Here is a 27,856-nt window from a genome sequence, read left to right on the forward strand (position 1 = left end):
TTTTGTAAAGATTCAATTTATGTTTTAATTGCTGCAGTTATTGTTTACTGGAGCAGAAAGTTGGTGTGTGTGTTGGTTTCCTTTCACCTTACACATTTGATGGATGGACTTCTGCTCTCTGTAGTCAGAGAAGAGGCTGCACTTACAGTTCAACAACACCAGGTGGCAGTATTAGCTTTACTGGCTTCCTACCAGGCTGTGTGATTGAAGGAGTCCACTGTGGACTAAAACAAAGATAAAAACAACCATGCAAGCTTTGCAAAAGACAAACATCCCAAACAAGTGAAACAGCGCACATATATTTACATATTAACACCAATGGCATTGTGAGCATGCCTGTTCACCACACAGAGAAAACCTGCAGCTGAAAGCAGTCGACAGTAAAGCAGCAGCCATGGAGTCACCATAAAGCACAGCGCTCTACAGCGGTTCATATTTACAATTTGTATATGAAACAAAGGCATGTGACTTTATTTACTGTGCCAGAGTACAGTCATGCATGGTTCGCCGTAAAACGCTCTGCTGCTGTGAAACTCCCGTTACTGACGTTGGCCTTACAAAGTAGGGAACGTGAAGCAAAACCGACCGACACCGATATCAGAGCTGACACGTCAAACAACTGCGAACAACATTAAAGAGCCATTACCGTTAAATAAAATACAGTTTCTTCTAGGGAACAACACGTTGATGAACATTTCCAACCTTTTTTTTCTTTTTTTTTTTAAAGTTTACTCCATCAACACCGAACATGCAAGTAGATCACACACGAACCATCGACGTGGAAGAACCAGTTTTCTTATCAGCTCGTGCTGTCAATCCAGTGACGATCAGAGGAAAAAAACATCCGCCAGTATTAAGACCACTTGGAAATATCTTCGGAAGCATTAGGCAATCATTATTGCACGGAGAGGTATGTGCGCTTTGAGACAGATGGGCATGACCGCGGAGTTTTAATGTCATGAATTTAATAAGAGCAAGCAAACCTGACATGCGGGACTGCGCGAGAGAATAATTAAACATTTCCCCTCGTCAAACGTCCCGGCGCAATTATTCTTCGTGAGTGGGCTCTGTCCACGAGGAGCATTTAGACCGATCTTAAAGCACTGAAAGGATGTGAATGCTTGCCAGTACTGTGAAGAAAATGGTTTCAGCTTTGTGTTGGGACTGTTTAGATCCGAGATTAGAGTATTGATCTGTGATTGTGGACAACCCTCCCCCCACCCCATCCCACCTGTCTGGGCATGATGTTTTGAATTATGACACAAAGGAGGATATGGATCCGTCACAGTCATGCAGAACAATCCTTAAAACATGCGATGAGACGTCCTTCATCCCGGGTCTTCAGGCGGTCCCTCTGGTGTCAGTTATAGGGGAGGAAGCTCGGGTTCATTCCTGCAGCGTGGATCCGGGCAGCTCGTTGGTCAGTGTGTGCCAGCGCTCCACTTTCTTGCCCTTGTTCTTCAGACAGTCTATCCAGTGCTGCAGAGTGTCTCCCTGTGAATGACACCCTAAGGATACCCCCCCTTACAAAAGCAGAAACAGAGCAGACAGTCAGAGGTCAAGAAGAGCAGGCACAGCAAGCTCCAGCACACAGCTTCTGAATATGTCTTGTATTGTTTTGTATTCCATTTTATTTATAATAGATGTCTAAAACACAGAGGATCAACAATGAAACCTCATGTTCCAGGCTTTTAATGGGTTTTTTTATTCTGATCAGGTACTAATTAGACCTGTACATATTTTTTACCTTTGTCTAATGAAGTGTGTTCAGATTGGCCATTAATTGTGCTGAAAAATTAAAACGTCAGTAATGTTTTTTCTTTCTTTCTCTGAGTCAAGTTCCCCTGCAAACAGCCCATTGTGTTAGATCTAAGCCCCATCTTGTTTTTCACATGTGTTGAAGCACCTAGAGTGCGTATTATTTCAGGTCGGGAGATGTAGTTAGTTTGACTCATGAGCTTGGAAAGTGTGTATCCATTTCCATATGAAAATAATCCTTAACAAATGCCATTGTTCCAATTTGAGGAACATATGCCCACAACCTGACTGCCCATCTGCTTCAGAAAAATACCACAAACTGTATTTTTATGCAACATTTTCACAGTAGAAGAAGGTTTGGTGCTGAAAGTCTTGAACTAGGGCATGTTTGTCACTGTTTCTGTTCAGAACTGTTATCCACAAAAGACATTTGGTTTGCTGGTGTCAGGATCTCATCTCTGCTTTTACCTATGATGTTAGCACAACAGAGTCTGAGGTCAAGGTCCTCAGCTGGAAATAGGTGGAGTGCCCACTCTGGGTCAGCGAGAGCTGAGTGTGAAAGCAAAGCTGTCGGTGAACCGCTCGATCCACGTTCCTAACATCACCTGCGATCACAGGCTTTGTGTAGTGACCGAAAGAATAAGATTGCAGATACAAGCGGCAGAAATTAGCTTCCTCCTACACGTGTCTGGACTCTCTTTTAGGGAAAGGGTGAGGATCTCGGTTATTTGGAAGGGGCTCAGAGTAGAGCCGCTGCTCCTCCATATTAAAAGGAGCCAGTTGAGGTGGTTCAGGCATCTGACCAGGATCCCTCCTGGAAGCCACCTAGATGAGGTGTTTCGGGCATGTCCTACAGAGGATGTCCCGGGGTAGACCCAGGACATTACACCTCTCAGCTGGCCCCATTGTCCCCCATAGAGCTGGTGGACGTAACTGGGAACACTGTCTGGGCATCGCTGCTAAGACTGTTGCTCAGAAAAACAGCAGAACATGGACGGATGGACGGACATCTTCATGTGATTTGCAAAATAAAAATGTAGAAAAATGCCAATGAAGAATTCAAACTTTTTACCTTAAAAGAGATTTAAAAGTGGAAGTAAATATAATCAAATGCAAGAATCTTAGGCTAAACATCTAAAAATGACCTGTAGCCTCACTCGTGGCATGAACTTACCTATGAAGTCATTGGATTTTCCTAAATCATAGTCCCACACGGTGACCTCCAGCGTCTTGGTCGCTAATTCTGAGAAGGAGATCTCATAGAAAAACTCCTGAGTAAAGACAGAGTGAACAGTCAGAAGATCTCGAGTCTCAGAAAACCTTTAATGCAGCTAACTGGTTGGAGGATACATTTAAAGCTTCTAAATGAGCTGCACCTTCGCTTTCAGTCATTACTGAAGTGGATGATGCGTACCTCATTAAACTCCGGGTTGAGAGTCTTTTTAATGACCGCTGTTTTGTGCTTGGATTTCTTGTGAACGTCTGGCTTCAGGTACCTGTGACAGAAGAATGTTTTACCGTCGTGTATACGATTCATTACTGTTCATATGTCAAAGCAGTGGAAGAAAGAATAACAGTCACGGCTGTAAAGGTCAGAGGAGGAAATCATGATTTTTCTATAACTGTTGAGGAAGAGGAAAGAGTCAGTGATTGCTGTGTTACTCTTACTTCATTCTTTATTCTAAATGAATACACCATATTGAAGCGCTACTAAGCATTAGATCAGCTGATTATTATTTTTTGCACTAATCTCGCCAGCTGGTAGCTGTAGCTTCATATTGAACAGACAGTGATATCAGTCTTCTCTAATCCAAGTCCCCCATCGATCCCCTGAAGGTTTCATGTATTATTTGTTAAACCCACAGAGGGGACTGATCAGTATGTCCTTCACCAGCACAGCACAGATTGTAAATTCACAGCCTCCCTTTGCGAGCTGTCATTAAATTCTCGGGATATTTTTAAGCCAGCTGGAAGCAGCGTGGCAAAAATCTCTATTCACATTTGCTTTCCACCCACCACCCACAGCTCGGGCTCGAGCGTATGTTCCCACACACTCTCAGACACAACAAAGCATCTGGGAAGATGCTCCCGCCAAAGGGCAAAGATGTGAGCACGCATCCAAAATGAAACAAGATGCGTGATGTGTTCCTGTGGATGTGTGAGGGATGCATGCGTAGGTTTGGTGCATGTAAAGCGGGAGAGAGAGAAAACCGGAGTTTGAAGCATAACGGGAAAAGAGAAGGGAGATTAGTGTGTGCGTGAGGTGAGGCGAGCGTGCTGGCATTTCTGCGTTTGTGCGTGTCCATGTGTGTGTGTGAGCATGTGAGATGGGAGGTTGTGGAGTGTTTTACTTATTGCAGAAACAGCCTCAAAGCCAGAACCAGCACTCAGGAAAACACTGACACGAGACGAGGGGCGATTTTTAAAGCTCATTTGTCCACTTTATGTCAGTTTGCATCATTCAAAACAGATACAGACACAAACAGACACACAGTGACACACGCAGTCTTCATCAGTGAGTAATGAATCTCCAGAGGACCTCTCTGACAACAATAGCACCCACATCTGGTTTTTTTTTCTAATCCTGGACCTCCTCATGATCCAACGCACCCATAACATTAGATCATGTCACTGCCTTTCAGTCAGTTTCAAGCCTGTCAATACCCATAGTCTCATAGTTGTCTTATAGTCATCGTGATGAATGAGTGACACATTTCCCAGTGGCCTCTATTTGTGTGAAAAGCTGCACTCATCCCTCATCGTTACCTGATGTGAGGTTAACTCGAGCCATCGATCACTCGTGAGTGGCAACAAAAGGTGATTTATAGGGTCTGTATGAGCCAAGAGCCAACCTGAGGTATTAAGGTGTTGAAGGAGGGAGACGAAGATTGTCCTGAAACGAGGATCGTGACATGTGAGTCCATCAGTCTGATCTGTGTCACGTGTTCATGTATCAGAATGTGTGTGTGAGCATTGCTGTGTGATAATAATAGTATGCTTATACATATTTTTTTTTAATTAAATGTATGCATTATTAAAAATAATTTTAAAGACTTGATAATTAGAAATAAAGTCCTTAAATATCACAGACAGGTAGCTAAAGAGATGACAATTTGTTTTAGTAAAGCTGATAACGTATGGCATCACAACCACCTGCAGCAAGTACAGATGTGTGTGTGTGTGTGTATTTCTAATATGAGTTACTATGAGGGCAGTGTTCTGAGGTTAATTGATTAGCCTGCAGGTACATTTAGAGTGACAGCCAAGATTTGAATCCAGTCGAGTGCAATTCATATTATTAACCAAGGAAATCAATACGCTTACTATATCTCTTTCAAAATGATAGGTTAGAGGTGTTTATGTTTTGGTGATTATCACCTCCTGCACCAATATCACAGTATTCCAGGCAAACATCAAAGGTTTATGCCTCAGCTTTTGTTTGTCTAAAAGTCGCTAGTGAACACGAGTAATATTCAAATATCATAAAAGATACCATGTGACGAGTGGATCTTTTGCTCCCACTGATAGTCGCTAGGATTAGGTACCTTTTCATATTCAGATACCTGGAAATTTGTACTGTACAGTTTTTGTGTGTATGTGTGTACTTTCTCATGGTGAAATAATAAATTGCCAACTTCATCATATAATTATTCTCTTAAAAAACAAGTTTCTGCTTCTATATTTAAGCATTTTGTTATTTATTTCATACATTATACACACCATACAGAATAAAACCTTTGTGTTTGACCAGGTGTTTCACACAGATTAGATGTGTTGCTATGACCACCTTTGGATTTTGCATTTAAAATATTTGTTGTCTGAGCAAACTCGCAACACGAACCTTTGACGAGTTCTAATTTCAGTGATCTCAACGTAACATTCACACATTAAGTTTTATTAAAGTCTTAAGTGATAACTTGATGAGGAAGTCACCTTGGCTTTTCAGATATATGCGATAGAGAATAAAAGTGTACAGTCAGTAGCAGCCAGCACCATTTGGTTGGTATGCTGAAAAGTAGTGAATACTGTACCCGGCCCCATTGGTTCCTCGCCTCTAAGCAGGTATGCGCCCACTTCGCAATGCCGGTGTTTATTTTCCCATCTTTGCTACGAGGTGCTCAGTTTTTCTGGTATTCTCTGGTTTCTGGTTGCCACCTCCCTGCTGTTCTCCTTGTGTGTGGAGATCTCTTAAAATTTAAGGGGTTACTTAAGCAAACTGCTGAGGCTTTGTTGCTGCTGTGGGTTGGACCATCGAGAAATAGGAATGGCGTTTCAGGGGCGGTTCAAGGACATGGAGGCTTGGTCTAAAGTATTTTGGCTCTTCATGAAATTCATGACTTGATGGCGTGCTTACGTTTTAACGTAGGGGTCGGAGAAACCGTTGACGTCCATGGCTGCCAGATGGGCGCAGCGCTTGACGCCCACACACAGTCCGCCACGAGCTCTCTCCTTGGCCTCGCCCTTCAAGTCGCCATCGGTGGATGGCGGGAGGAACTGGAGGCAGAGCAGCAAGCGTCCTCTCTCCTCTAGACTTCTCTGCTGCTCCGTCTCCCACTGAAAGAGAGAAACAAATGAAAATCATAGAAACGCCAAACGAGCGGCCTTTGTAGTTCACACATTAGTGACTCGGCCTAAGCTTCAGGGTCAATAATGAAAATGAGGCAGCAGTTTTGTTCCACGACCTTCAAATCTGCTGCAATCAATGAGGGTTTTTTTTGTTTTGTTCTGCTTTTTGCATTATGTGTGATTTTAAATGTGCAGTGTAAGAATTAGCAGCTGACTCCGGCCCTGCTGAGCCTTTCACTAACTTGTGGCTTATTGATTGTTTTAGAGGCCCCACGACTTTATTGGGTTTTTTTCTCCCTTTTGTTTTCATCACCGTTATTTCTAGCCACAGAAAGCAGCTGTTTACAATGAAACAGCCCGATAAGCTCGATGCATGCTCCCTGCAGCACTAAATGACATACAGACAGACAGTCAGCGGCAAACTGGTGAACAGAGTGGTGTGTTTGGAAGCAAAGGAGCCAGATTTTCCCTCAGGAGTGAGTGGAGAGCTAAACAAAGCTCTAAGGAGTGTTAGGACTGGAGTGATGGACTGTAACGGTTCATTAGTGATTTTTCCTACCTTGAAGCTGTTTCCTGCCTTGGTTCTAGGCAAAGCTAACAGTGCAGACTCACTGAAACATGATTCAAATGAACGCTCATGTATTGATCTGATATCCATGACTGATGTATGATCACAAAATCAGGCTCAGTTTTGGAGTATAGTATAGCTAGTTCTCCTTCTCTCTTAATGGCCAGCTTGTGTTTCTCACCACATTCAAGGCTGTTCAATTAGTCCGCCTGTTCTCACATCTTTCAAACCCGCCCACAAATTTATTTCCTTCCCATTTGTCTGTCGCCCTGCGAGAAGCTGGCTCCACACTTGATGTATGTTGATTTCCACCTCCCTAATGAGCTGCTCTCTATCGATCTGTGAAGGTCCAAGCTGTTTCCTTACCAGGTACCCGGTGCAAATTATCCTCACTAATTACAAGTTTTTTTAAGTGCCCTGATTGCTGACGACAGATGGCAGAGTTGTTGTTGGTCTCAGAGAGAGACACACAACATGGGAGACAGGAAAGGCAGCGTGGTGACAAGAAGGGGCGAAGCTGTTGAAACTATTTTAAAAAAAAGGGAGGGCGGATCTCGAAGGAGATCAGTATGTGTGACATATTGATCTCCTTTGCTGTTTCCACCTCTTGCCTGAAGATAAGACTTAATGAGAGATGGAGAGATATTACAGGAGACGTTTAGTGGAGATACAGTAATGGTAGATCTGTGGTGCACCAACAAAGACAGCTTTTGAAAATCAATGCACCTACAGCGATGCAAATCAAAAATAGCAAATGCTTCTTTCCTATAAATACCGTACATGTACTGCTGCTGCTGGCCATGAGGGTGAGTCATGGGCCCGTGAGAGCGCCGTCTTCCCTTTCTTCACCCTCGGTTGTTGCTTTCTTTCTTCCTTTCATCTGTCACTTTGAATCTATTCTGTTGTTCTGCTTCTTGTCAAACGCTTTGGTAACTATTTGATGTTGTCCATAGAAAATACAAAAGCCGGGAGCGACCAAGTAAAATGACTTAGAGGCTGATGTTTCACTTTGTCCAGGACGGGTCTTTGCCGTTGGACTGAGAGCGCTCCTGAAGTTTGTATCTAAGCTCTTTAGATGAGCTCAAGTGTTAGATGAAAGTCAATGAGCTCTTTAGGTGTGCCTGCTTAAATAGGAAAGCTACATCCAGGGATGAGCATAAAGTCCACTTTAAAGCAGGACTGTAGCCTGTGGCGTCTACTTTAGCACATCGTCGTGTGTTTAGTAATTAAACAATGTATTTTAGCCAGAGTGTAGTCAGTGCATGATATTGGCCTAAGTTTACTTGCAAGAAGGGGCAAAGGTAGCAACCCAGAGCAGCACACAAAGACGTTTATTTAGGATTCCTTTATCATTTGATTTAAATACACTTGATACTCCTAAGTGTAGTTTTTCAGTGTTTGGGGTGAGTGTTGTGAATAGAACTGCTTTAACCCCCAAATTCTTACCAAGTAGTTTTGGAATCTAAACTAATCCAACAGTAAAGGTAAAGAGCGAGTGACGACAAACAAGTTGCACAGATCCCACTTAGGGGGGAAACCGCAGTGGTGTTCTACCAAGCGAGGTTAGTGGGTTTAAGTGGCTCTTTTTCCTGGCTGAATCACTGTGGTAGCTGTGCTGAACACATAATCCGGTCAGGTTCCAAGTTTCCAGCAATCAGCAGGAAGTTTTTACTGATTCTTCTGTTTACAGCATGTTTTAAGTGCAATATTGATTCTCTATCGGTTGAATATGTCTCATGTTTAGCGTTTAAAAGTATCCAGTTTAAAGTTTCAAAGCTGTAATGTGCAGCTGTCATGTCAGAAATCCACAGCAGCACCGAGATCGCTTTCATCGATGAAATAATTAAAGTGTCAATTTTACCACCCAGCGTGATGTAACCCCAGATTAATGACTTCGCTGCAGCATTAATCTCTCGTTTTATTTGTAACAGTGATCCATTTTACTGATAAGATCTCTGGAGTAGGTGATACTCACAGGGATCATTTTGTGCCCAAGAAGAGTCATGTGACCTCTGCAGAGAACCCAGCTTAACAGAGAAAGCTGATAACCACCATTGTGATGCCTGTTATCTCCACCTGGGATTTGTGGTCTTGTCAAACATAAATAAATCCTGACTGTGCTGAACGTCGTTGGTAGTATACCTCTCTAGTTGACAAAGTAGAAAATTTAAAGAAATGTTATAGTTAACATGAATATACACAAAATACTGTACAGTGCACTAGTTACAGCAGACTTTCAGCAATTTTTCACTCCTGCTCAGAAGACTACCCTAAACCTTGTTCTTCCAGTTCACCAGTGCAACTGTCCAAATGTCCACACACCTATAACCGAGAGATATTTGCAGACAGTGAGGATAAGAAATACTGGAAACATAAAGTTTGGCTGCTCTCAATTGCGTCATAGCTCGACTCTTTTCCTGCACAGCTGGGATTCTGCGTCTCATATCTGCGATGTAGCTTTCACTTTTTGAGGGTTGTCAAACACACAAACAGATCGGATGAAGAGGCCGCTCGGAGGAAACATTTGTTCTGCTTCATTTCTGCTGCTGTAAGAGTTTAAGTGAGAATTTTCAGGACGGATTCGGTAAACTCGACATTTAACGGCTTGTTACACGGTTGTGTTCCTCTCTAATTTACAGACTTGATTAGGAAGAAATGTCAGCGTTCCTGCACTCCCCCACCCCTCTGTCTGGTGTGGACAAGGAGGCATGCTGCATTTCAAAATTCCCCCACGCGAATCAAATCTATTTAGCCAGGAGCTGCTCATTTTGGCCTTTCGGTGTTGCAGCTGTCACTGACTGACTAAATTTAGGGATAATGCTTTTTTTTCCCTGGTCATTTAAAAAACAGCTTAGGGCTTAAGGGGTAAAAGTCAGTGTGTGCATGTTAGTTTAGTTTATGCAGCTTTTAAAAGAACAAATAAAAAAGAATCATTCTTCAGCTTACAAATGAAATTTTGATTGGATTCGAAATAACGTAGCTCTGCTGAATTATTTCCACTCCGACAGCTTTGTTTGCTTTGTTGTGTAATTATTTTCAAAGATAATATTTTTTATACTGATAAATTGGATAGAAAAGTAAATAAGTATTAAGCACATGTACTTCTGCTCTAGCTAACTACAGATAAATATAGATCACTAACTTTATAGAGGTTTTTTAAAAATGTATCACTACCCTGCTTCTAGTTTAACACTAAAAATGCAAATGTATCAGGTCATCACTTCGCCCTGTTTTGGAAGTGGAAGATAAAAAATGGGTGTTGTTCTTTAAGACAGGATGAAAAATGGACTGAGGGGACAGACAGGAGGGGGGTCATGTTGAACAGAACAGACAGAGGACTCGGGGTGTTCACCTCTCGCAGGTAGCAGGAGATTCCTCTCAGGGCTGTGCTCATCGCAGTTGGTGAAGGCAGCTGGAGTCGAGCAGAAAAAAGAAGAGAGGTAAATATTGAGGTGGAGATGCCTGAAAAGCAGGCAGGTTGGAGGAGCAAAGAGAAAGGGACGGCTGCATCGAGCGGAGAGGGGAGCCACTTTGAAAATTACATTCCTGACACAGCGTCTGTTCGCGGGATGACAGAAAGGCTTTAGCGTTTGATCGCAGAGTGGGCACCGGCCTCAGAGGGCCAGTCCAATACCAGCAGCCTTCCTCAGCTCAGAAAGAACAAAACCCAGCGCCCTCGCAACCCCTTTTAACACCTCTGCCCCCGACCCCTGTGCACACCCCCGCCCCCCACTTTTATTTTTTAATCCATTTGTTTCTCATCTCTCTGGCTTGCTCTTGCTGTCTATTGACAATTCTCCGCCCCCCCCTCTTCTCCTGCTCTTTCTCCTCACCTTTTATTCTCCCAGTGTTTGCAGCTTTTTTTTCTTTTCCCCCCACATGTGACCCAGTTGACATTTAACCTACATGAAAAGCTATTTGTGGCTCATGGGAGTGGAAATCAAATCCACTTCTTTCTTTATCAAGTATTTGTAATTCCAAGGAGGCACAAATCATCTCAGACTTCACATAACGAAATCATCAATTTCCAGAGGTTTTGGTAATAAGTAACATTCAAATTACTAATGATAACAATAATAATAAATTTGCCAACTTAGTCATACATTAAGAAATGCTTAAGTGGCAGAGTTTTTAAAGAACTCTTTTGTTATTGAAGTAAAATATAAGTTATACAGTAAGCTGTAGATAAGTAGTTATTATTATGCTCACTGCTGCTGTCTTTTATTTCATTACAATAAAAGATACAATTTTAATGTCTGTTCAGTCGGGCAGTATTTGTCAATTTAAGCAGGAAAACTGAAGATTTGCTCTAATACGGTTGATGTATTGAAGCATAAGAATATTTTGAGAAAATTATCTGATCGATGTAGCGAGTGCTCTGATGCTCCTGGATGAATCCCGAGCGCAGTGGTTTTATTTCCAATGATTTTTCCGAGCACAGCAGCTCATTAATGCCGTTCTGTTTGCGGACAAAGCGTTCAAGTTTGCTAGATAAGATCATTACGACAAGTCGGAAAATGTAAATAATTGATGAACTTGCAGCTGCTGTGCCACAACCTGATTTATTGATTTATTTTCAGCCAGTATGGATCAGTATTGTCACTGTACTGTTAAACTAAGCCAAAGGAAACACGGTGACATTGACCGTGTGAACCTTCAGCACATCTTAAAGCTGAAGTTTTTACTAGTTACATGCAGGCTGGCGATACTATCATACTGAATGATGCTGCGCAATAATACGATGTTGTTATCTACTTTGCAGGAACTGTTTGGGAGAGGCCTTTTTTCTGTGTTCCTATGCACAAAGTGAGCTCTAAAATAAATGGGCTGCCCAGTTTGTTGTGGAATACGTTGCCTGGCTGGCACCGAGCCCTGACCTTCACCTTCTCCCACACTTGTTGGATGAATTTCAACAGCCACCGAGAGCTGCGCTTTATCCAACCCAGTCATTCAGATTTAAAACTAGGTGGAAAGAGTTTAGGGTCTTACATTTTTAAATGTAACTTTTTTTTCATAAACATGAAAAACATGGGTGCAGATTTGCCATCAGCATTCAGTATTAACATTTGAAAACTTCGAGGTCATTTTTCTAAATCATTAGCGCATCTTTCTTTTCTTTCTCCCTAATCAATACCTTATAGCGCTCGGTCATTTCACACCATGCGCTGGCAGCTGGGATAGGCTCCAGCTGCTCTGCAACCCTTAACTAGACGGGCCTTTTTAGAAAATGGATGGAATTAATGCTTAATAAGTTATTGGATTTTTCACAAACTGGCAATACAGTTTATTTCTATAAATGCAGTTATTGATTTATAAATCTAAAGATGGCACAGATGTTGCTTGTTTTTTTTATTTAAATATGATGAGACCTAGATGTGTGATATTCATCCAAGTGAAATGATACATCGATCAGGCACAACATTAAAACCACTGACGGATGAACTGATACGGTTTATTATCTCAGTACAGTGCAGTTTTCTGCTGGGAAACTTTGGGTCCTGGCATTCGTATGGAAGTTATTTTGACACCTATCACTCACTTGAAACTTGCACACCATCCACACCTGACAGTGGCGCTCCCCGATGGCAGCTGCTCTCCCAAATAGGACATCCTGTCACTTTGCAAATCTGCCCAAGAATGAGTTGGGGTAACACAATAAAATGCCCAAAGTGACAGCCCAACCCACAGACTCCCATCTGATCCAGCGCCAGAACAATCATGAGTCACATCCTGCAGCACGCAGGATGCACCGCCGGTAGCAGACACCGCAGGACGCCTCCAGAGGTCCTCTGTCCGAGACCCAACTGGTCAAGGCCGTTGTGACTCACATGAAGGGTTGCTACACAATATTACAGATGGTTTTATTGTTGTGGCTGACCGGTGTGTGTTACCCTCTGTCATCACCTCATCCCCTTCTTTCTCTGTGCACCCCCCATCTTTACTCACAGCTGTGAGTCAGACAGGATGCCTCAATAAATACTGCTGTACCCCCTACTGTAGCATTCATCTCCCTTATACGCTTAGATTTTCCTTTTTCCTAGTTTTATAGGTTCTGTCTTTCCTTTTTTCCCCTCTCCCCCCCGTTCTTCTCACAGGAGGTGGATGCTCCAGACAGATGTTAAAGTGTTTGGTCTGGTCAGGCTTCACACGGCGCAGGGCCACCCGAGACTCCCCAATGAACTCATTATGTGTCAGCTTGTCTTCGTCGCACACGGACACCCTGGGAGTGAGAGACAGGGAGGGGATGGGGGGGGGGTAAAGAATGAGAAATGAGGAGAGAACGATGGGCAGAGCACGAAGCATGAATCAAAATAAGAGTAGCTGGTTACTGCAGTGGCATAATAGGGCCATTGTAGGTATGGAATTCAATTACAGAGCTGGGTGAAACAATCTATTTACGAGGGCAAAAACTATAATTCTGAAATTTTACACATTTTAAAAGAAAGGCTTAAGAAAACACATCGCATCACTCTGCAGGTGGATCAATGTCACCGCACCACAGACGCTGGTGAAAGCACAAGAAAAAAGGGAATGCCGCATCCACATGTTGGCGCAAATAATACCTTTGCAGCTGTTCTTTGTTTCTGATGCTCAGCATATAAATGAGTATATTGTTTTCTTTTGAAGAGCATTAGTTCACAGTAACATTTCTGCAAAGTCTGGATGATAATGGCTAAAATCACAAGGATTTCTTTATTGGAGAGTCTTGTTTCAATAGGCAGTGTTTGGACCAACATGGAAGGCATCTTTACAGGTCTGAACAGCACTGTGAAAATTTCTTTAGCCACACCACATTTCTTAAGACTTTGCTTCCAAGGAGACGGGATGTCTTGAAAATTCTTAAAGTGGTCTTGAGAATAGTTCTCCACGCTTTCTGAAGGTCTATCAAAGGTTTTCTTTGGACATTGAAAATGTGTGAAAAAGCAGCCAGTGTATTTTTTTTTGTACCTGGTCATTTTTAGAGGATTTATTTTTTTGCTAAGCCACTTAACAGTGTTGTGTCTACACATAACAGACAACTTAGCGAAGCTAGTAACAAAATACTTTCAGGGGTTTTGACACTAAAAGCCTGTCACAAATGCATCATGTGTCCCCATTTCTTTATTCGAATCTATGAAACACAAAGAGAACGCTGTTTGACAGATAAGAAAATATTTTTGTACCAACAAAAAACTTTGTACCGATTGCCAAAAAGCACTTGGACCAAAACTTCGCATATCTCTACATGCTGTCAGGGCGTCTTTAAAAAATATGTGGAAGCTGGACTGCATTTCAAACTGCGTTTCAGGCAGTGGTGTTGGCCATCTTGTCAAAAATGATGGATGCAGAAAAGAACCATCTGAAAAGCATGAACAGCTTCATTTTTCAGCATGACAATGCTCCCAAACACAATGCAGCACGGTAAAAGCATACCTGGATAGGAAACCGCACAGTAGCGCACTATCAATCATGGATTGGCCTCCCTAGAGCCCGGACCTCAACCTTACTGAAGCAGTGTGGGGTCATCGTGACAGAGAATATAACAGAAGGCAGAAACATCCAAAGAAGAGCTTTGAATGTCCTTAAAGGTGGTCACACCAAATACTGACTGACAGCATTTATTACAAGATTGAATTTCTACATATGCTTGCACATGTTTTAACAAGTCACTGCACCCATTTCTCATTTTCTGAGCAAAATATAAAGAAATGAGGGGTGAGTCAAGGGTTTTGCATAGTATTGTATAATATCTGAGATAATTCAAAGTTTTACTAAAAATAAAAGTTTTTTGTTAAGTCATCATCTGCCTCCCCACCACCCTTTTTATTTGTTTAGACCTACAATGACCCTGATATGACAGAAAATGTAAAGTAATCAGAGGGAGAGTGCTTTTTGTGTGTGATGGAGTGTGGTAGTCAAACACAATATCATGAGTCATTTTAGGGAAGGGAAATCACTGACATAAACACGACCTGAATAAAGTAACAGAGTCAGAAAGTGACCGACGCTACATGTAAATCAGGCCTGTGTGTGAGTGTGTGTGTTCAGACTAGAAGTAATTACCATTTTCCTCCAGCAGGAATTTATATAATGTGAAAGTGCATCATGCTAGGTTACGTCAATCCATATTTATGGGCCTGGCAAACTTTTACACCTGCCATAATAGTGCCTGAAATAAACTAGTGGGCGGGTGGGGAGAGTGGAGTGAAGGAGATGCAGGGATGCTGTGTCTGTGAGGATTTGAGTGACGTGATGAAAACAGGCTAGTCTATTTAAATGAACATGTGAAGTGATATGTTACAAGCTAACTGAAGCCCAGCACCTTTTCTCTTTAATTTATGTAAATATGAATGAAAGACATACAATGGGAGGAAGAAAATCAAGAAAGCGATCGGCCACAGGAGAGATTGGTATATAAACATGCTGCCTCCCCATCTACTGCTTCATTTGACTTCTTACTAAATTCATAACCACAGGTGTAACGTTTGTCTTCAGTTTCTGATAATAAAAGACAATAATCTGTTAAAATACCGAGAGTTAATATCTAGTTTAGTGACTTAAGTTTCCTCAATCTAAAACATTGAGTATCAAAAAGACAAAACTAATGATGAAGAGAGGGGGGGATGAGCGCAGATGAGAGCAGCAGCTGGCGCTAAGGGGAGAAAGATGGTGTAAAACAGCTCGAGGGTGAAGTGGTAAGTGAGAAAATGATGGGTCAAAGAGGGAAGAAAGATGGAGCCATTATAATACCAGCTGGATGTAAGGCTTCACTTACAGGACATCAAGTAATAAAAACATTTAAGTGTCATTGTGACAGCTCGTAATTACTGACGCATCAGCCATCATCCATAATGTGAACCCAAGCAGGGGGGTGAATCTGATCTACACATACCAGCATCACCTTATATACAGATGAAGTCTCATTGTGACTGCCTGCTGTCTATTTCCGGCTAAAAACGTAGAAAACGTTATCAAAACCTGTGACTTTTTGAGTCAAACATTGATAAATAATAAGATAAAATAGCAAAATGTTTATTCTTTAGTTCCACATACTTTTCTTCTTCTTTTTTAAACCAAATTGAGCTTCAGAAAAAAAACCTTAATTGGCTTTTGGGCTGTGGTCCTACACACGGAGTGTGATAGCGCATTCATTTGAAATGACCACAAGGAGGCGACACCTGTGGTTACAAAAACAGTTGAGCTTGATTTAGACTTCTGCGGGATGCCGTAACCGCAACCATCCACGGCATTTAAGTTGTTGTGGTATGCGTTGACCGGATGTGTAGTTACATCACATCAGGTTATGTGGACGGTTACAGCGTAGGGTTAAAATGAGTTTCCCATTTCTGCGTAGTTAGATATTTCCTGCTGAGGCATAATTCTCTCAATAAACCCACCCTGTTGGTCACTTTGCGTGCTGCTAGTAACGTCATCATAGTCACATCCTTTCAAGTTCAGTGTTTTGGTGCTGGTACTCCCTACAATATGCTCCTGAATGATCAGTGTCCCCAATCAGACAATACCTTCACATCAGCACTAGTTAGCAGGAGAAGTGGTCAGTTTTTTAACACTGTTGCAGCATCCTGCTCTGTGTAATCTGTGAATCTGAGTTTCCTGCTGATATGTCATTAAAATGGCAGTAAAAACTGACACGATCCTAAATACATGTCTTCAATCTGGCTGCGACAGCAACACAAGTTATAAAAGAGAGGTACAAGACCGGCAACTTTGTTATAAGGTGACGTTACGATCATGCAGAAATCTGTGGTAAATGGCCCTTGACTTTTCCTTTTACACTTTCCTGATGAGTTATGGACTCAGTCGCTCATTTCGAGTGGGAAAAAAGCCTAAGGTGTAAATTTTGTTTCTCTAACTTTCAGAAAGATAGATCGTGCAGAGAGATGTGTGATTTCACAGTCAGATCAACTCCTTGCTGGGCTAATCTAGTTTCAAAACACCAAGATTCTCATGTGGCTTAAAAACAGGATTTAACAAAGCAACAGGTGACGTCACAGCAGCTACATCAATTTCAAATCATCATAACAGGATAAGCTGTGCAGTCTCAGCTTGTTGCAGGGCAACACCTCCAAAGCTTAGTGTCACCTGATGCTGGCGGCTATAACAGAGAATATTGTAAGTGGTGTGTGAGGAAGTGGAGGCAAATAAGAGGGCGATATGTATTATACTAAAAACAAACCCTTCTCAGCCGCCTATTGTATCTATCCTGCTCTCCAGCATGGCGACAGCTGTTAGTCACCAAGAGCGTCAGCCATCATTATTTTACTGTTTAATTCATTGTTGGTCTAAATATATGATTTTTTCCCCAGACTGTAGAAAAGAGAAAACATTGATCTGGGCAGCACAGTTTGTTTCTTTGAGGGCGATCACTGACCATCACCTCATCAGGTACAAAGGATATGGGCGCTAGCTACTTAGCACGCTAACTCTGGTAGCTATCCATGTAACTACCGTAATGACATTGATACTTTTTTCCTGTTTATGTAGCTAAGTAATTTATAAAATAGTGATGATTTCTTCTTCTGCACGTTGATTTTGCATTTTCTTATTGTCCCTTTTAAAAGCTTTCATTTGTCACATTATGGGTCAGTCACACTAGAGTTAAAAAAAGTTTTCCTAGCAACTGAGAAAAACTGGTGGTTGCCCAGTGACTGCATTAAATTTTTATTTTAATGTATTTAATTTTTTTAGCTTTTAGACTAAAGTTGCTGCCCCGCAATAACTTTGTCACTGTTTGTGGAGGAATTTCTCTTTCAGACCTATGAGGTTTTGGCTTGACCCTGAATATCAGAGGCAACAGCTTTTTGCTGATTTATACCATTTACCTTCTATAGTTACACAAACAGATCGCATGTAATTGCCAACTTGACCCCATTCAGTTGCAAACCAATGGCATCTCATTGCCAGTTCTTTGTCGTCTTGTTCCACTAAAGTTGCTCTAAAGACGGTAGCTGAGTTCGAGTGATTGCAGACCTGGTCTTTATCTTCAAATATTTCTAATCCAACAAGACCAGAGGTTCATTGCACAGACTTACAGCAATTTTGGTTGTGCCATCATCTTGAAACACTGTTTTCCCCAGTGTGACTGTAGCATTAGCTTGTTTTGGAAAAATCAGAAACTCTTAAATTCTTAGGAGCTGACACCAAACGTGTCCACAGTGACTTATTAGATTATTCTGTTATTATATGTTACCTTATATATGTAATCAAAGTAGTTGAATTAGAATACTGCTGTAGATCACATTATACCCTTTAATATAGAGTGTGTGAGCTGTATGTAGTTTAGTTCTCATTATACTTTTGAGTTAACAGAACATATTCACATATTAGTTCATTAGATAAATGTGCATCACTCTGTATCCTTGATCTGCTGGGAATGTGTTACACTGTTTTCTTGACATGCTTAATTGTTGAATCATGAAGAGAAGGTTGTAAGCAGGAGACTCTGTGTCTAAAGACAGGGGAGATAGACAGACCACATTCCACACCCCCACCTTACAGAAAGCAGAGAAACAACTGCCGAGGTCATAACTTAGGCGCTGTAACAGAGAAAAAATGTGATGTTTTGGTTTTTACGACTAGCTGGGGGCCACTAGAGACTATAAAAAGCTGAGCAACCCGTCACCATTTTGAGACATGTGCCTGACCCTCTGGTAGCATCTCTCCCGTCCGGACGTTGTAATGCTCTGACTGTTGAATTGTATGGAAATAAATGATTGTTGATTGAGCATTGATACACCGAGTATTGTCCCTCCTTCAGCCCAAAGATTCAAAGAATTGGGAGATTTCAACAGACTGCTTGAAACAATCCTTTGAATCTCGTGCTCTCAGAAGTTTGTCAATTTTAAAGACACTGTATTTCACAGATCGATGGTGACATGTTTCCATGTTTACCTAAGTTCAACTTCCCATCTCCTGATCTTTACATGTCTCTGCTGAATTAACACTGCCAGATTCTCTAATTTCCCTGGAGAGATCATCCGTCGATCCTATTTAAATCCCACTCCCATGTGTGCCACGGCAAAGTTTTAGTCACAGGCAGAAACAATTCGCAGCTTTCGTCACCTCTAGAGGGGGGTCAATGAAATTAAAACACCCCGCGGAGCTCAGTCTGACCTCAATCTGTCACTGCAACTTTGATAGAGAGAAAGCAAGGAGCCAGATTGAATGAGAGACAAAGAGAAAGGAGTGGTTCAGAACGAGTGAGGGGAGATCTTTTCTGATCCTGGTGGACAGGAGAGTGTGAGGATGGGGAGGAACAAAGGTGAAGAGGATCTCAGTGGAGATGGAAACAGAGAGGAGCAACATGGCAAAATGGAGAAAGGCAAATAAAACCAGGAGCTGTGATTGAGACGATGATAAGAAAATCCTTTGTAAAGCACGGGTCAGCTTTGCGATGGGAAATGATAAACAGAAAGGCAGGGCATGAAGAGGACAGAAATAGCCTTTCCTAGAGCAAACATTTACCGGAGTGTTTTGCGGTACATGTCTTCCTCGGTGATTCCACAGTAGGTGAGCGTCTCGTTCCACATGGGATTCAGCGTGTTGCGAACAGTCTTGGTCTTCAGTTTATTGGCCTGTAAGTGATGGGCAGAGAGAAGAACACATCAATTTAATGCCAGGCTTTGTCGAGGAGAGACAAACGGAAAACAACCTCCGCGAGGAAAACAAGTTCAGTTCCTACAATCTACAAGGTCATTTTGCCTCATTGCCGATTTATTGGTCTGCACTTTAGTTTTCATTGCATAACGCTAAAAAATGCAACATGAATTAAATCTGCACTTCAGAGTCCTTGTGACACGATACTGAAGGCATCTTTCATTTAGGGACAAAAACTCTGTTCTGATAAGAAAATCAGACCTTGCAGGCGCCTGGGAGCAGATGCAGCTTGACGTAGGGATCGGCCAGACCATTGAAATCCATCGGCTTTAGACCCTTTTCAGAAAAGATACAAGCCATGTACAAAAGAAGATCGCAGTACAAATGTTCAACATTTAAAACGACTAACAGACTAAGACTTGAAGGGTTCTTTCTTCTTCTTCTTTTTTTAATCAGTAGAACAAAAAACACATGCTGTTGAGTTGTATCTTGGTTCAGCTGCAGTGGCTCTAATGGAGTTTTCCGAGTTCGGGATTTACCTTTGCTCTGAGGACTGTGCAGTGCAGGGAGCTGGTGGCTTTCTCGTACAGTAGGTCAAACTCTAGCGTCCCCAAAGAGGCTGGAAGGCAGTTAATAAAAAGTCACACACACACACACACACACACACAAATCTGCGCCATTTACTTTGGTAATTGCTTTTGAGCTGATGACTTTATTATCTGCAAAACAGATGGAGAATGATGGCAGGGAGAAACACAAACAGCAGATGAGAAGGAGAAATTGAATTCGCTCAGACTTTTATGAAAACATCTTTTCTTTGTTTGAAAGGAATACATAAAATATTTCCCTTCTTGTTGGGAGTTGATAGAGAAAGATTGAAACTGCAGTGCATGTACTGCAGACAGCAGCTGGGTGGCTGACCTCAGCATAAAGCATGGAAACAACCTACACTGCTTCTACCCAAAAACACATAAAAACCCATCTCCTAGCAACTCTTAAACTGAATGACATGTCTTTCATTCATCCTTTGTAATGCTATTCCCGTGTAGAGGTTGACCTCTAATGTAGTACCCGGAAACTTCTACAAAACTTTATACTCAAGTCTTGGTACATGTTTATTAAACGATCTGTCCTTTTTTATCCTTGGTGGTATTTTTCTTCTGGTGGTCTCCGAGGTCCCTGTTAGATTTACAGTCTTACTTTTCATGACTCTGTGTATTTGTAGTTTCTGGTATTTTCTGTTTTGTTCTGAAGGTTTTCTTGTGTTGTTTTAGTTCCTGTTTTTGATGCTTTCTAAAACTTTATCCTTGTATTTAATTGCTTCCCACCCCAATAGGTCAAGGAAAGGTGTAAAGGGGAATTTATTGGGACTTGCACAGAGAATCCCACTGCATTTACATGAGACGCTTATATTCCTCTAAAACTACATGGTCCTGAAGATGGAGAACAAAAAGCACATTGCTCTGCATGCTTTTAGTAAAAATAAGACCACAGCCTCCTTGCAACTAAGAAAACTGAGAGGTTTCTTGGTGACAGAATTGAATTTTTTAATATTTATGGACTCACTACAAGTAGCTGCAGCGACCAGCTGGTTCGTCAGAGGTTTATTGTGCAACACCCTCAGCCTGCAAGGCTGCCTTCCACCAGGCAACGTGGTGATTAAAAACCTTGGGACTCTCTGCCAAATAGCTGTGTTCTGGTTACTTTCTTATATAAAAACAAGGTTGTCAAGCACCTATGTCGTTCAGCAATTAAATCATTGCCCTGCAGACTGTACCTCAATATTAAAGCAGGAATTTGTGAATTTCAGATCTTTGAGGTTCTGGCTGGACTCTGAATGCTTGTAGTTTATGTGAATCTACCGATTTAGACAATTTATTGCAGTTAATTGCAAACAAAATTGCTATTTTATAGCCAACCTGATGTACAAAGGTTGCCCTGAAGATGGCAACTGACTGTGAGCGATTGCATGACAATGAAATTGCAAGTTCATTGCAGATGTCCAGCATAATTTTGGTCATGTTGTGGTCTCAAACTACTGAATTCACCGGGGAACTGTAGCTTTAAAAAGCCAGATTAATAAACTTTGATATATTCTGAGGTAATCTGATAAGGAAAGTTGCTTTTTTTTTCTTACAATAAAGTTGGAGTCCTTTTGCAGACTATGCATGGAGCACTTGCTGCAGTGCAAAGTTCTTTCAATATTTCAAGCGGTGAAATGATCCGCAGTAAACCAGATGTGCGCTGACTTAATTTTATTTGCTCTTAGATTAGGTTGCTTCAATGAGACTTCCAGGTGACTCACTGTTATCATCGCTGTCACAGCTGTCGATCTCAATGGAGGTGTCCATGCTGCTCATGGCTGACAGGGAGCCCCCTCCCCCCGCCGCTCCCGGTAACTGTGGCGACAAAAGGCCACTGCTCCCCCCTCCTCCTCCCATGGGCCCTCCAGCTTGACCTGTGCTGCCAGGGCTGAGCGTTGTGGGCGCCGCCACCTGATTGGGCGAGAGTGGCTCGGAGAAGGAGGAAGTGGGCGAGAGGCGAGGGAAGTAGGCGGAGATTTGACGAATGGGGCGTATGGGGCCCGGGCAGACATCGATGGCCATGTGCTCCTGGATGGTGATGCCCAAACGTTTTCCTTTTCGCACAGTCATAGGGCTGGAAAGGAGAATATCACATTAGTGTATGCACACAATTTTGAATTGCTTACCAGTGTAGAAAGAGTGAAGACGGGCCTTTTCTTTTCCTCAGCACTGAGCTCAGTGAGGTGTTTGATTACAAACAGTCTCTGCTCCTCTAGGATTTTCATTTTCAAGAACATATCTAAGGATGTTTTTTCCTCACAGTGCTTTCCTGGTGAAAATCTTTCTAGTGTAACTGGAACAGTTTTAAAAGATGACATTACATTTAAGATGTGCATACATTTGCATTTCAATTAAGCAGATCTGAATAAACCCAACCCTATCAGAGAGGATAAAAGATAATGGACAACGGGGGTCTCCTCCATATCCTAATCATCCTCAATGAAACAGCAGTGTGTGTGAGAGTGTCTGAGCATGCATCTTATCTATAAAAAGCTTTTCAGAATGCTCTGCAGACACAAAGGTAATTACATAAATCTTTACAGGCTGAGATGGAGAGAAGATTCCTGATGATTATATAGTGTTGTGGTTCCAAGGAGTGGAGCTGACCACGAGGCTGATGTGTCTGCTCTTTTCCCAAAATAAAAAAAAGAGGGGGTGGACAAATATCTCATAGCTTTTGTTTTCTCAGCAGGGCTTGAGGGGCCATTCTGTCCTCTGCAGCGAACTGAAAATCCCCCCCTGGACTCCCATCGCTGCTTTCTCTGCATTAATCGATTGGAACTGAGAAGTTAATATTTGCACTTACTCCGTGTTTGCCGTGCACGCCGAGTTCAGCGAGATTTAGAAACATAAAAATGAGAATTCAGACAGGGAAAGCTTGGTGTTCTGTTTAAGTATTTTTCATGTAATAAATTCTTATTTTAAGCTCATTTTCAACGTCTTATTGGATGAAAAGTAAAAAGCGAGACTGTCTTCATCTCTCCCGGTTACCTCTAATAGCCTATAAAAACATCAGAGTTTCTTTAAGGTTAAACATGAGAATAGAGGCATTTTAATTATTAATTCAGACAGTACACCTCTTTACATTCATCCCTTCTAAAGAGCAGATGCCAGTCTTCTATAACACAAATTTTTAGTGAAGGTCTTGCATCAGATTTTGTATCAAATTCAAAGGACTCGACTGAATATAGACACATTGCCACGAAGCCCTCCTTTCTCTGTGAAATTACTAGTTATGTAACATAGAAAACTACTTGGATAAGGTCAGTATATTCAATAAGCTTACTGCTTTCAAATGGTTTCACCAGAGAACTATTAAAAGGGTCTGAAATTACATGTCACGAACTGCAGACAGTATGAAAAATTGGACGCAGCTTCTGGGTCAGAAAAGTGGAGCTGTGGTTGCAAAATGATATCTAGTTGTATAGAAATCTTTGTGGACATGGCCCTCACGCCGTGTCCACCTGTGTAAACCCTTTGCTGAAAAGTTTATGGGCTCAGTTGATTATTTTGGGGTTATTCCGAATGAAATATTAAGTCAGTTTGTACATTTTAGTGAAAATCTCGTGGGCCTCACCCAATCTTATATTTTTTTACTAAAAAAATGCAAAAGAAAGTGTTGTATTGAAAATTTTATGCAAAAAACATAGACAGCACAGGCAGTTGGTTATAAATTGCTAATGCTACCTTAGTGTTAAGGTCTGTGTACGACCCACATGCCACTCTGAGACAAACTTCAATCAGTCTCGTATATTTAGGTCAGTGTAATGAGTAATATCACAAACTGACCACCACCTACTAACAGTTTTAATTCACATTTTATATAAAGCAATACATAAGGCAGCACGGTGGCACGGTGGTTAGCACTGTTTCCGCACAGCAAGAAGGTCTTGAGTTCAATTCCACCATCAGTCCAGGGGCTTTCTGTGTGGAGTTTGCATGTTCTCCCCTGAAAAAGGATAAGCGGAAGCGAATGGATGGATAAATACATTTATATACCTACCTACTTCAAACATGTACCTGCAGTGCCTCCACAGCCCACCAGGGGGCTCCAGCTGCAGCTCACAATCCGATTGTTCAGTCTGACGTCACTAGCCGTGTCTGGGCCTAAACTCCGCTGCAGGTCCATATATCAAACGATCACTATGGCATTACTGAGAGTTGAAAAACTGTCTAAAGTCTTTCATCTTTAATAAAATGATCAGCGTTCTGCTCTACCAGGTGTAACAATTGAGTTTAACATCCAGGCATCCATGAAAACGGAATTTATGACATTTAACGGAGTTAGAAGTTAGCAGGAAGTTAGCTCGCTAGCGTCTATCTAAATACAATATAGCACGTCCTGACTGCGGGGTTTTGGAAACAAATTAAAACGTACAGCTCTGCTATCACTTCCAGCATAAATGAAGACAGAAAACTAAACAGCAGTGACGTTTGTAGGGTTACTGAAGTTGGGCTAGCTGGTATATAATGATGTGCTACGTGACCGCTAGCGACACAGCTATGTTAGCATAATATAAACAAGCTAACTTTTTTTCCACTCGATAAAAGTTACCGTGAGTGTTCTCGGTGGTCAGGAACAAATGTAATCGCATGGCAGGATGCTGTAAAAGGACCAAACTTCAGCCAGGAGAACAACTGAGATAATCCATCCACAATACGAGGTTAGTCAGTCATATACTGCTGCATGGGCTGGGCTGTAGTTACATCCTAAGGTTTTAAAAACTGAGTTTAAATAAATGATTAGTGGTAATAAAAGCAGAGGGAGGTCAACAGGGATCACTGACTGTTTTAGGAGCTTTTTGAGATCAAATAGAAGAAAATACATAACATTAAACATGTTAACAACACAAAAGCCATATTAAACGCAGACTACTTTAGACCCGGAAGTAGGATTCGTCGCGTCATCACTGAACAACCGGATAGCATCGATAATACAGTTGACCTACAGTGTACTCATTGAAACGTGTTTTTGATAAGTAGTTAGCCGATGAGTATGTGGGTTCACAGCCAGATCTGCTTCTCGCTTGTGACATCTGGTTCTAAATCACCAAGACGGCGGTGACAGAAACGCTCCACTGGGTCACATCACATGCCACCAACAAACATGGCGGAGAAGTGGGGATGTTGAATTTTAGACGAGCCTGTTGTGTCCATATTACCGGAGTCACTAACCATGTATTTATTGTTGACAAGATTTTGAAAAGGACACTCACGGGTGAGCAAAAATGTAGCTACAGCAAGCAGGCGGTTACACTTGAACTGTAGTAAAAGGCTAGCCGACTATAACCAAAGGTCGAAATCAGTGTGAAAGTAGCCACCAAAACCCCACAAAGTCAGAACATTTTTGTACCCTTCCGGTAAAACCACACCCTGCTTTACACTTGAACAGAATCAGACTAGTTGTTTTCCAGCTACCACTCTTTATGCTAGGTTAATGGCTGCAGGCTGTTTTGGGGGTCAAACTAGTAAACAGATCCATTTCCGAGACTTCTCTCATCAGGACTCCATCATTATGACCAACAACTCCCCTGGCTGTCAGTGGCTCTAAATTTGTTGCCTCTGACCGTTGACCTTGAGTAGAATTGCGGGCACCGAGGGTCACTCGTCATACACAATCTGGTCTCACTGCTGTGAGCGCAACAGCGGGTAATATACACCACAGATAATCCAGCTCTTTCTTGGCCGGCGTTGAAACAAACTGTTGAAGCACGCCGCAGTGTGCCATGCTGCAAACTTCCCTGACTCATTTGACTGAAAGGACTTTGACAGACTTCTGGCTCTGGGATGGGAAATGATGGACATCTTGCCTTTTATAAACCAGCAGCTGTCATGTTTTTGGTGCCACAAGAGCACATTTAATGACATCAGAAATCCTGAAAAACACGGAAAAGCGCCGCCGCTCTGTTTTACTGTTCAATTAAGCAGAGCAGAGATATCCTAGACTTGTTGCACGCAGAGTCAGAGGTAAATCATTTAGAGAGAAAACAAAGCAATAAATCACTTCTGCCCGACAATAAAATAAACAAAACAGAAGCCGCCCACGGGTGAAAATGAACTTAAGAGGTGGATTGCTTGATATTAAGAGGAAGGTGAAAACGAGTCAGTGAGCTCTGAGATGTTGATTGACTAAAATTTATTGATGGATTAATTCAGAAGTTCTTATAAGAAAAAATAAGCCAGGAAAGCGCACACACACACACACACTGTGCCATATCAGCATGCACATCTGCAATCACACATGTAAATATAGTTCTATGAGTTATTAATTCCCCTAAAATTACACACAAACACACACACACCCAGCAGCTTGTTGGAGGGTATTGGCTGATATAATGTGTGCAGTCAGTCCCCCCCACCCCCTGTTTTTGGCAGATGTGGCTGTAAGCTGGAGCAGCCTGAGCACTACCAGCACCACAGGCATCAACAGCAGCACACGTACACCCTAGAGGCCCGGTGGCTCGCAGCTCTCTGGGAAGCAGGAGCTCTCAGGGAGCTCAGGACTGATCGCTCTCACGCTGCCAGCTGGAATCTCTCTCATCTTCTCGTTTCCTCGTCATCTTGTTGCTGAGAAGTCTGACTGCACGCGCGCAAGATAATAAGATGCCGATTTCAGCGTTACACTTTACAGGTTTTTATGTGCTGAAGCACTACTTTGCATAATTCCTATATGCTGCAGGATAATGTGCCACTGGTTCCCTGCAGCTACACACACTATCCCTACATCTATTAGTTATGCAACCATATACAGTAGAGTATTTTATGCACGGCCCCCTTGTACTTATGTTCATGAGGTTACATAGGTTTCCAGCTTCAAAAGGGGGGGGAGCGACGCTGCCACAGTCTGGCGGTCAGAAATATTTTTGCGCAACATGCAATCTCCCCTCCTCCCCTTTTAGCTCCTTCACTTTAAATTAGAGTCATATCACAGGCATGGGAGCTCTCTTCTTCAACCTCTGTCTTCTCATCTCCCCTTTCTTCTCCTGCACTCTTTATCTCTCATTATCTCTCCATTAGTCTTTCACAGACACCTTTATTCCACCTGTAGGTGCGTGAGGATTTCTCTGTCTCCCGGCTGGTTTTCGTCTACTTTCCCCCGTGTCCTACATACAATGGGGCCCCTGCAGCAGGCTCCATTCACCTTTAAATAACAAGCTGCTGGCTGACAGGCAGATGGTATAGTACTGTGCTTTCAGAGTGTAGCTGCTCATTAGAGCTTGGTACTCAGCATCATCTACAGCTAACCATCGTGACAGTCGGCACTTATAAATTAAGAGCCAAGTTATTTTCAGGCAGCCAGGAACGGGAAAACTTGAGTGAGAGTGTGACAGGAAGGTGTGAAAGAAAAGTGAAAGAGCAGACACATGCCACATGTTGCACCTCACTGCTGTATGCAGAATGATCTGCCTGGTTTGTGATGCATTAGTTTTTTACCTTAAAAAGAAGCAGACATGCACATGAACCTTACAGACAAAGTGAGCATGCAATGACGGCAGTGGAAGGTGGCCAACAAAACCTAAAACCAAACATCTGAGAAGAAGTGCAGGTGCAATTTAAGAGGAAAAATTAACATTTCCAGCCTTGGCTTTAGAATCAAACTATCTGCATTTCAGAATAAAAGAATAAATACGGTGTCTTACCTCAGTGATAGCGTAAGTGTGAAACTCCTCATAAAAGAAAAAGAGGAAGAAGAGGGGATTCTGGTGTGAAGAGGAGAAGGAGACTAACAGGTGGCGGAGCAGGGAGCAGAGAGTAGGGACAGAGCTGGAGAGAGAGAGGGAGA

General features: G+C 42.2%; 1 protein-coding gene across 1 annotated transcript; it reads right to left on the minus strand.

Annotated features, from left to right (window-relative positions):
- LOC308391332 (double C2-like domain-containing protein alpha) lies at nucleotides 1–27,856 on the minus strand. The gene is made up of 11 exons (XM_080873939.1): nucleotides 27,714–27,856; nucleotides 21,795–22,147; nucleotides 20,029–20,108; nucleotides 19,751–19,825; nucleotides 19,358–19,467; nucleotides 12,986–13,112; nucleotides 10,245–10,304; nucleotides 6,113–6,312; nucleotides 3,173–3,254; nucleotides 2,933–3,029; nucleotides 1–1,523 (listed from the first exon to the last, which is right to left on the minus strand). Exons 1-11 carry the CDS (start codon nucleotides 27,743–27,745, stop codon nucleotides 1,387–1,389), a joined length of 1,353 nt encoding a protein of 450 aa, XP_080730065.1. The 5' UTR covers nucleotides 27,746–27,856; the 3' UTR covers nucleotides 1–1,386.

The sequence above is a fragment of the Rhamphochromis sp. 'chilingali' genome (genome assembly GCF_963969265.1).
Source record: "Rhamphochromis sp. 'chilingali' genome assembly, chromosome: 22".
Classification (NCBI taxonomy): Eukaryota; Metazoa; Chordata; class Actinopteri; order Cichliformes; family Cichlidae; genus Rhamphochromis; species Rhamphochromis sp. 'chilingali'.

Coding starts and splice junctions, on each gene's coding strand:
- LOC308391332 (XM_080873939.1), bottom strand. CDS start 27,745: ATGAGGAGTTTCACACTTACGCTATCACTGAG. Junction 19,826..20,028: donor GCACAGTCCTCAGAGCAAAG/GTAAATCCCGAA, acceptor TTTTCTGAAAAG/GGTCTAAAGCCGATGGATTT. Junction 13,113..19,357: donor ATGTACCGCAAAACACTCCG/GTAAATGTTTGC, acceptor TCTCACTCCCAG/GGTGTCCGTGTGCGACGAAG.